At 37.8% G+C, this 10,039-nt stretch overlaps 1 protein-coding gene across 5 annotated transcripts in view; it reads left to right on the top strand.

The window, feature by feature from the left end:
• Lrrtm4 (leucine rich repeat transmembrane neuronal 4) overlaps positions 1–9,602 on the top strand; it is a 793,348-nt gene extending 783,746 nt beyond the window's left edge. For 2 of the 5 annotated variants that reach the window (XM_036181702.1, XM_036181701.1), the window contains exon 4: positions 4,367–5,541. In XM_036181702.1, coding sequence (XP_036037595.1) covers positions 4,367–4,588 — 222 coding nt within the window. In that variant the 3' untranslated portion in view covers positions 4,589–5,541. Of the gene's footprint in view, positions 1–4,366; positions 5,547–9,267 lie in introns of those variants that run through there. The other 3 variants (XR_004944514.1, XM_036181700.1, XM_036181703.1) reach the window with 3 other exon arrangements.
• The last annotated feature ends 437 nt before the right edge of the window (positions 9,603–10,039 follow it).

Raw genomic sequence — 10,039 nt, 5'->3', positions numbered from 1 at the left:
CTTTCATTATCAAAAGTCCATACTATGCTCTCTTCTTCTCTTCTTCTTCTTCTCCTCTTCCTTCTTCTTCTTCTTCTTCTTCTTCTTCTTCTTCTTCTTCTTCTTCTTCTTCTTCTTCTTGTCTTCTCCTTCTCCTTCCTCTTCTTCCTCTTCCTCCTCTTCCTCCTCTTCCTCCTCTTCCTCTTCCTCCTCTTCCTCTTCTTCTTCTTCTTCTTCTTCCTCTTCTTCCTCCTCTTCTTCTTTCTCCTCCTCCTCCTCCTCCTTCTTTTTCTTTTTGTCTGAGGACCGAACCCAGGGCCTTGTGCTAGATAGGCAAGTGCTCTACCACTGAGCTAAATCCCCAACCTGCAAGTACTTCTTATACATTTTAAAGCTTCCTTCCACTTCATAGGCTCCTCTCCTTCAAGATACCCATTCTCCTTGTAACCCTTGAGTTTTTTTTTCCTATCTTGTATTTCATTGCTTTCTCAAAGGACAGCCTTCCAGTTCACAATAAACTTTCCCTGTTCCACCCATGGAGTGGCCATTTTTTTTTTTTCTTAACTATGCTTCTCACATGCACTGCTGTCAAAATTCAGGACCACAGGCACTAAAGTTTCAAGTGTACACTCAAGATAAAGATTTTCCCCTAAGCTCCTTAACTATGCCTTCTGTCCCTAGTCTATATCTGTCCCAGAAGATTTCTATTCAATTGACAGACACCATCCATAGTCAAATATAGCCCTGAAGAACGAGCCACTCCTGGATTTGCTAAAAGTCATTGTAAACCAGTATAGCCAGTATGATTACTCTCTATCTCTTCCGGCTGGGTTAGTAAATCAGATGCTTCTAACAAAAATCACCTGACATTGTGTGATATGCTGCCACAAGCTCCAGCCTTTGACCATCATTCCATCCTTTCTATTCTCTCTTCCTGGCTATCTTATTGTCTCTTACTTAGTCTCATTTCTTATGCTGTTCTCTTACTATGTTATCCCTTGATATCCCCACTATTCTCTCTTGCTCTTCTGCTTCCCTCTAACCCTGACCATGTCTACTCTGCTGGTCTTGTTCAGTCTACTTCTTTTTATCTCTCTCTGCTTTGGACACTTTTAGATGCCTCTTGCTGTTCTCTATACCAAATCAATAATAAGAACCTTTGCAAGTCTTTGAAGAAAACAGTTGAAGGAGATATCAGAAGATGGAAAGATCTTCCATGCTCATGGATCTGGAAGATTAACATAGTAAAAATGGCCACTTTACCAAAAGCAAGCTACAGATTCAATACAATACCCATCAAAATTCCCACATAATTCATTACAGACTTTGAAAGAACAATGCACAACTTCCTATGGAAAAGAGAAATCAAAAACAAAAAACAGAAAAGCAAAAGGAACAAGAAATGGGATAGCTAAAACACTTCTACAAAATAAAAAAAAAACAACATAAAAATAAAAACTTCCAGAGATATCACCATTCCTGAGTTCAAGTTCTACTATAGAGTTGTAGTTATAAAAATCACATGGTATGGCCATAAAAACAGATAGGTTAGTCAATGAAATTAAATCTAAAGATCCAGATATAAATCTATGCACCTATGGACACCTGATTTTTTTTTAAAAAGAAGCCAGAAATATACAATGGACAAAAGTATCTTCATCAAATAGTGCTTGTCTAACTGGATGTCAGCATGCTTACAACATGTCTAAGTGGATCAAAGACCTCAACATAAATGCAGATACACTGAACCTGATAGAAGAGAAAGTAGGGAATAGCCTTGAATACATTGGTACAAGAGACAATTTCCTAAACAGAACACTGATAGCATAGGCACTAAGATTAACAATTGATAAATGGGACCTCATGAAATTGGAAAGCTTCTGTAAGGCAAATAACACCATCAATAGCACAAAATGGCAGCCTGCAAAAATGGGAAAAGATTTTAACCAACTTCACATCTGGCAGAGGCCTGATATCCAAAATACATAAATAAATCAAAAATTAGACACACACACAAAAAACAAATAACCCAATTTAAAATGGGGTACAAATCTAAACAGCAGTTCTCAACACAGGAATCTCAAATGGTAGAGAAACAGTTAAAGAAATGCTCAGCATCCTTAGCCATTGTGGAAATGCAAATCCAAATGATTCTGAGATTCCATCTTATTCCTGTCAGAATGGCTAAGATCAAAACCAACAGTGACAGCTCATGCTGGAGAGGATGTGGAACAAGAGGAACACACCTCCATTGATGGTGGGAGTGCAAACTTGTACAGCCACTTTGGAAAACAATATGTGGTAGATCCTTTGAAATTTATATACCTCAAGATGTAGCTATACCACTATTGGTGAAATTATTAAGGCCACTCCACGTAGTTAAAAGGGAGGTTTATTTTGTGGGGTAACTTACAAATGAAGGGGTAGGTCGCAGAGTCTGGCAAAGGTATAGGGTAGTTCGGCAGCGTTCTCTGGAGAACTCTGCTCGGTCCACCTCTAGCATCCCGCGTCCTGGAACCAAGAGAGTGAGTTCTTCCCGATCCTTCGTCTTCTGCTTCCTCCTCCGCCCTGCCTTGTGGGCGTGACCATTACCAAAGCCTCAATGGGGGTTGGAACTTCCAGGCCAATGCTGGGATGGCTACCCACTACATACCACCCATGGGATATAAACAAAAGATGCTTCACCATACCACAAGGACACTTGCTCTACTGTGTTCATAGCAGCTTTATTTATAATAGTTAGAGACTGGAAACAACATAGATGTCCCTCAACCCATGAATTTTAAAGAAATTGTGGTACATTTACACAATGGAGCATTATTATTTTGTTAATAAATAAAATCATGAAATTTGTAGGCAAATGGATGGAATTGAAAAAAAAATTATCCAGAGTGAGATAACCCAGTCCCAGAAAGACAAACATGATACTTACTAACATATAAATGGATATTAGCTATAAAATAAAAGATAATCATGCTAAAATCCACAGAACCAGAGAGACTAAGTAACAAGGAGGGCTCAAGGGGTTAGGGTTGGAGGAAACATGTAACTGGGAAGGTTGAATAGGATAGGTATCATGGGAAGACTGGATTGCATTGGAATCCTGTAGGAAGAGAGAGATAGAAGGAGAGAGTATTAGGAAAGATGCTGGGGGATGTCTTTCTGTATGCTGTAAATATATGTTGTTCCCATTGGTTAACAAATAAGCTGCTTTAACCTATGGCAAGGCAGCTTAGAGGCAGGTGGGAAATCCAAGAGAGAGACAGGATGAGAAAGACCGAATGAGGGAGATACCAGACTGCCATCCTAGGAGCAACATGTAATGAGATGTAGGTAAAGCCACAAAACACGTGGTGATACATAGATTATTAATTATGGTTTGAGTTAAACAATAAGAGCTAGCTAGCAAGAGGCCTACCATAGGCCATACAGTTTGTGAATAATATTAAGATTCTGAATGATTATTTTATAAGTGGCTGAGGGACCCCAGGACCAGGCAGGACTGGAAAATCCTTCTGGCTACAGAGAGATGACTGGAATTGAGACGGGTGAGGTAGAAACCCAGTGCAATGGGAATTTCCTGGAATCTATGAAGGTGACCCTAAGAAGACTCCAAGTAATGGGAAATACAGAGCCTGAACCAACCATCTTCTATAAGCAGGCTAAGCTTCTAGTGTAGGGACAGGGACACCAACCCAGCCACAAAACCTTTGACCTACAATTCTTTACCTGTCTGTAAGATGTGTTGGGTTAAAGGTGGTACAGAAGTTGTGGGAGAGCCAACGAGTGACTGGTCCAATTTGAGGCCCATGCCACAAGAGGAAGCCTATGGCTGACACTACCTGGAGGGCCAGGAACCAGAGGCTGGATAGCCCAGAGACCTGGGATAGAACCAAAAAGGACTGGTTAAAAAAAAGTCACAATGACATAAATCACAGAATCAACTAATCAGTCCTTGTACATTCTTTTGCACTTTAGTTTGGACTTGACCTATCATGGCACATTGTAACAGATCGTCCTTGTTTTTGTAGCACATGCATTCAGATGTAGGCTGTGGAGTGCTTTTTATAGTATAGTGGTAAACACAGCTACCCTCAATAGGTATGATGTATGTTGTCCATGTTCATAGATATTTAGGTTGTTCTTAACTTTTTAATGTTAACATACCAAATGAGAATGGAATGAAAGTACTTGTTATATAATTTATCTGCAAAGTACTTAGGAATTATGATAACCAAAATAACAGCCATTATTTTGGAAAAGTGCTGTTTTCATGCAAGAGAAGATTTGAGTCATCATGGAAAATAAAAACAGAACCAGGGGAGGGCTGACTTCTCTTTTTAGCATTTAGCACTAACCAACCACTTTCTCTGCTTCTCACATACAGATACCCCACCATGTGAAGCCCTTGCCATATTACAGCTACGACCAACCAGTGATCGGGTACTGCCAGGCCCACCAGCCTCTCCACATCAACAAGGCCTATGAGGCTATGTCCATAGACCAGGATGACAGCCCCAGCCTGGAGCTTGGGAGAGACCACAGCTTCATCGCCACCATAGCCAGGTCGGCTGCACCTGCCATTTACCTGGAGAGAATAACAAACTAACCGTGTAGCCAACTGCTTAATGCAGAGCTCCCAAGAGAAGAGAGGCCTTCATCGCAAAGGAGATGAGGTGTTCAGCATCTTCCAGCCTCAAGAGTTCATTGATCATGTACAGAAGTTTAGGGCATAGTGAGAAAAAACAAAAAAACTGAAACTGCTTATGAGGTTGGGCAGCGGGTGAACCTGCCACCAACTCGGGAGAATGCAGAACTTTCCTTGCTTTAAAACATAAAACAAACACAAGTACTCCCGGATGTAAATAGTCAAGAGTGTTAAGTTCTTATAAAAATAGATTTCACCCTAGCTCTCTATAGGTTTGTTTGTATATTTGATTTTTCTACACTGCATGGTTCCTGGGCTGAGAACCACAAGGGGGAGGGTGGGAGTTTTGGGGGAAACAATATAGTTTTCCTTGTAAAGTGTGCATAACACGCACAGACCTAGTTTCCATTTTGTTTTTCCTTTAAAATCTGGTTTTATTCGTTGGTTTATTTCATTTTTTTTCTTAATTTCCTGGTGGAATGACTTTCTGCTTCTAAATATGCGTACTTACATGGTACCAAAAGAAGATTTGGTTTTGCACTGACCTCAAGTAAAGAAAATTGACCACAACATTCAATAAACTATGGGAATGAGTTAAATACATCAAAGTGTATATTCCTTCAGTACACATTATAGATGGCATTAAGAACTCTGGTTTAGTCCTCCATTGGTATCGATCATGGAAGGAAACCTGATAACCAGACCTGTGAACACCTGGAGTGGAAAAGAACCTGAGAACTATCCTCGGCAGAGAGAGGGTCTTGGTGAACAATTGACATGGATGGTCCAGTAAAGGAAACTGTCAAGGAATGAATTTCTAAACTCAAGATAATGTGTAATATTGCTTTTAAATTTAATTATCACTTAGCTTTTGTGTAATTTTTATCAATAAAAGAAAAAAATGTTGAAAAATAAAATACATTATTTGGCGGTTGATATACCATAGCCTATATTCATATGTGTGGAATGTTCCTGCCTGGTGTCAGAGTAATGATGTAGGAATCTATCAATGGTTTTCTCTGTCCCATGGTCAGGTAGAGAAGCATCAATAATTACAGAAAATATATGTGAAATGAAGCTGAGATAATAATGTGTTTCAAAAATCACTTAGAGGTATCCTTACTCTAAAACATATCCTGTAACCTGAGAAAAATGTAACAGTGGGAGAATTAAAGACTGCATGCTTTTATAGGAAAGACAGAACCATGTGGGAATTAGGAACTACACAGCAAAATACATAGCAATCATTTTAAAAATCATCTCTCAAAGGAGGTAATGGGGGCTGGAGAGATGGCTCAGTAGTTAAGAATGTTTGCTGCTTTTGCAGATGAGGACCATTGTTTTATTCTCAGAACCCATATCTTGCTATACACAATCACCTATAATTTAGTTGCAAGAAGTCCAACACTCTATTCTGGTCACCATAGATACATGCACAGAGATGGACTTATCTACACACACACACACACACACACACATATATATTTACATATACATATATGTTTATACATAAACATACACACATAAAAAATAAAATAAAAACATCCAAAGGCCTAATGATACAGCTACCAGTCAGTCATACGATTTTCTATTTGTCATTAGGGTGCTGGTATAATTCTTCAATGCACCATGAACACTTCCCTGAGGTAGTCTTTAGTCAAATTTGAGTAGTTTTATTTTTTAAAACAAGATAAATCTATGATGCTGAGGATATTTATTAAGGCAATTTTTACATTTCTTAAAATATCTTGTATTTGATAATGATTTTTGTAGATATCCTTAAGAACTAAAAACTTTAGTCTAATCTCTGAAATTAATATTAAAAGAGCTTTATAAGTTATTTTTATCAAAGTTATAAATAACTACCAAACAGAGCTCTCTAAAGCCAGATAGGGTACTGAACATACATTTTCTTTTCAACATCATCCTATTCAAGAACTATTCTAAGTTAGAACTGAAGTTACCCTCCATATTAAATGAGAAAATGGCAACTGTCGTGCTAGAGGAAAATTCAATCAAGACAGTTCTTACTTTCACATTTAAAAGAACCATTGTTGCCCATGTTTAAAAATATTCTGTTAGTGTTTATCATTTAAATGACATGTACTTTCTTACTCATGAATATAGGAAGAGTTGACCATGAGTTTAAAATTTAAAAACAGGGCTGGAGAGATGGCTCAGCCGTTAAAGGCTAGGTTCACAACCAAAAAATAAAATTCAAAAATGCTTCTTTGATGCAATGACTTTCCTTTTAGGATTTGGCCAATAAACTATCCAAATTAAAATGTTTTTTTCAGGGTTAAGTATCTTTCCCATTTTTCAAAAGAGATACCTTCTTTTCTCACAGATACAATCAGGCACATTCATGATAGTTGAATTTTCATCTAAAAATCTTGATCAAAGTTGACTTTGTTAAGTTTGCTTCTATATCTCTCAACCAAAATCATACCAAATAGATATGATTCCTCTGGCTATTTAAAAGTACTGTAGTTGGCCAACCATTGCCTAAAGTTAAGCATAAGCAGTGAGGTGAACTGTTAGGGAAACAACATTGTGAAAATGATGAGCTTCTAAAGAATAAAACTTCCAAATAACTTATTTTAATGTGCATATCATTTATATGTGACAGAATAAACTTTGCATTGAGTTTTGCAAATGTCTTGAAGCTTATAACAGGAAAACAAGAAAACATCAGAGAGAAATTTCACTTGAGCAGTCCTGGAGACATCCTGAAATGCAAACTTCAGGCCTGATACTGCATAACAGGTAGAATAAGCTTCAAAGAAAAGATACCTTAAGTAAAAAATAGTGATATTTCTTCAGAGGGCTTGAAAATCCAATATTAGATTAATGATCCTTTAAGCAAAGAGAAAAAAGAAAAAGAAAAAGAAAAAATCTATTATCTGTATGCTGAAAGCTTTTTACAAGCAAAGAAGGTGTGAGGAACCAACAAATCACCATTCAGACTGTGTTGCCTTGTAGATCTACACAGCCAGGCAAACTTGCCTATGCAGCTCACTTTCACTCCATTCCTGGTTCATCATGTGCTTAGCTATGCAAGCTGACTGTCCAAGAGAGCTGCACATACCTCCACCTGGAAGAATGACATGATGCAGAATGGTGACCATAGGTAATATAAAGATTTTCTACTGTCTTTAGATGCCAGGAATTATGTTGATTCTACTGAGTGTTTGCTTTGGAATGCTAGAAAGCCCTACTGAAGAAAGCCTACTTTTGTTGAGAACTCTTCTTACTAGAAATTTGACTTTATACTAGATTATTTATTGAATGTCTCAAAGCTGAAGAGTCTCATGGAATTTTCACAGAACAAGGAAATCAAAATCAGCTAAAAACAATTATATATAAAACTCAATATAGCTTTGAACAGCCCGTTTCCAAATATTATGATTAACTCTCTTCATAAATATTCTTAGTAATAATGAGTATGCATCTACTTATTTCAACAACTAGTAAGTAAGTACCTGAGATCAAAAGATTGACTGATAGTTGTTTCAGAGTAATCATCCCTTGCATTCTCAGCCCTTTGAAGGTCTGCACCAGTATTTCACAAGTGGCCTTCAGAGACTGAAGATATAATTAATAAGAACTTTTACTTGAAGGATGCCAGAGAAAAGCCAAGCAGTTTCTAAAATAAAACTATAGACATTTATAATATTCTAACAAGTTTTCTTCAATAATGAAGCAGTGAGGGCAGGGGGGTGGAGGTCTCAGGAAGATGTCCCCAGGAGCATTTCTCTTTGGCCCCCAAGTACACTTTTATCTACTTCAGAGTAGAGAAAATGGCAGGTCTAAATTATTACAAAGTAGCTGTTATCATGAAATTGCAGAAATGGAATATACAGTACTCCAATATCAAATTTTTGCATTTTATGAACAGTTCATGCATACATCAATAAATAGACATGGGAATTTTCATTAGCAACTACATAATTAGTTACTTAATAGTTTAACAAAATCAGCAACAAAAAAAATGTGTCACAGAAGGACATCTAGGAAGGAATGTTGTGATGTGATGCTGTGATAAAGAATGCAAGCTTATCACACAAACTTAGAAGGTATTTGTCAATATCACACTTCTCAAGAGACAACTACAAATATAGTAGCCAGAATATATAATATTGGCCAAAGTATTGTGCATGTCACTGATCAACAAATAACTGAAAGTTGGATTTAAGTGACACCACATATAAGATCATCTCCAAACCTATAAACCTGGAGAAAGGCAACCATAAAGCCTTCTGTCTGCTGCTTAAGCCCTGGATAATGTAAGCAGTGCTGACAATGAAGCTTCCAGCTGGTGAATCTAAGACTTTTAGGACACAATCTTATCTAGGTCATTCTTAAGGTCTCATCCCTGCAGCTGTCTAATTCTGAAGTCACATGGCTATAGAGCACATCCTAAATAAGACCTGAAGATTGAGTTGTCATCTCCCATGTTATATATTTCTTCAATACACAGATGCACTTGCAGTAAAAAAAAAAAAAAAAAAAAAAATCTGAAATTTGGGTTATCTATCATTGAAATTAACATTTAAACCAGACAAAGTATTCATCAATAGGAGGAGATCATGTGTTACAAGTACTTCTCTAACAAATTTTTCTGCCTCTTATTTTTCCAGGAGTTCTGAGTTGCACTTTACTACATCCTGAGAATCTGGGCTTCTTAAAAGCTGAACATTATATTTCTTTTGACCATGTTACCACTCACCTAATTTCTGCTTGAACATTGCAATATTTTCCTATTGGACCAACTCTGGTGAATTCCCAGTACTTTCAACTCCTCCTACACTCAGCATGTTCTGTTGGCCACTGTTTTAGTCACTGTCCTATTGCTGTGAGGAGACACTATGACCACAGTGACTCTTATAAAAGGTAGCATTTAACTGGAGCTTTGCATATGGTTGCAAAGGTTTAGAGTATTTTTATCATGATGGTGAGTGTGGTGGCATGCATGGTACCAAAACAGTAGCTGAGAGCTACATCCTGATCTGCAGGCTGAGAGAGAAAGACTGGACTTGGCACATGCTTTTGAAAATCTCAAAACCCACGCCCAGTGACACACTTCTTCCAACAAGGTCACATCTCCTAGTCCTTGTAATCTGTTCCAACAGTCGTGTGTGCCCAACCCCATTTGCGCACTGTGACAAGGCATTCAAATTATGAGCTGATTGGGTGCATTCTTATTCAAATCACCACATCCACCTTCACTTGCTCTTGATCTCCCTCCTAGCTAGCTACTCCCTTTCATCCACTCTCTTTAAACTTGACTACTCCAGAGGTGAGAGCATGTGAGGTATCCGTTTCTAGTCTCCTAGCATGCAAAATCAGTGGTTATTGCGTGTTGTCATATAGTGCAATGTCCTGGATAAGTGTTGAAAAGAAATTGGTGTT

The sequence above is a fragment of the Onychomys torridus genome, chromosome 3, assembly GCF_903995425.1.
Source record: "Onychomys torridus chromosome 3, mOncTor1.1, whole genome shotgun sequence".
Classification (NCBI taxonomy): Eukaryota; Metazoa; Chordata; class Mammalia; order Rodentia; family Cricetidae; genus Onychomys; species Onychomys torridus.
The sequence above is the reverse complement of the archived record's forward strand: the minus strand, read 5'-3'. Positions and strand labels throughout refer to the sequence as shown.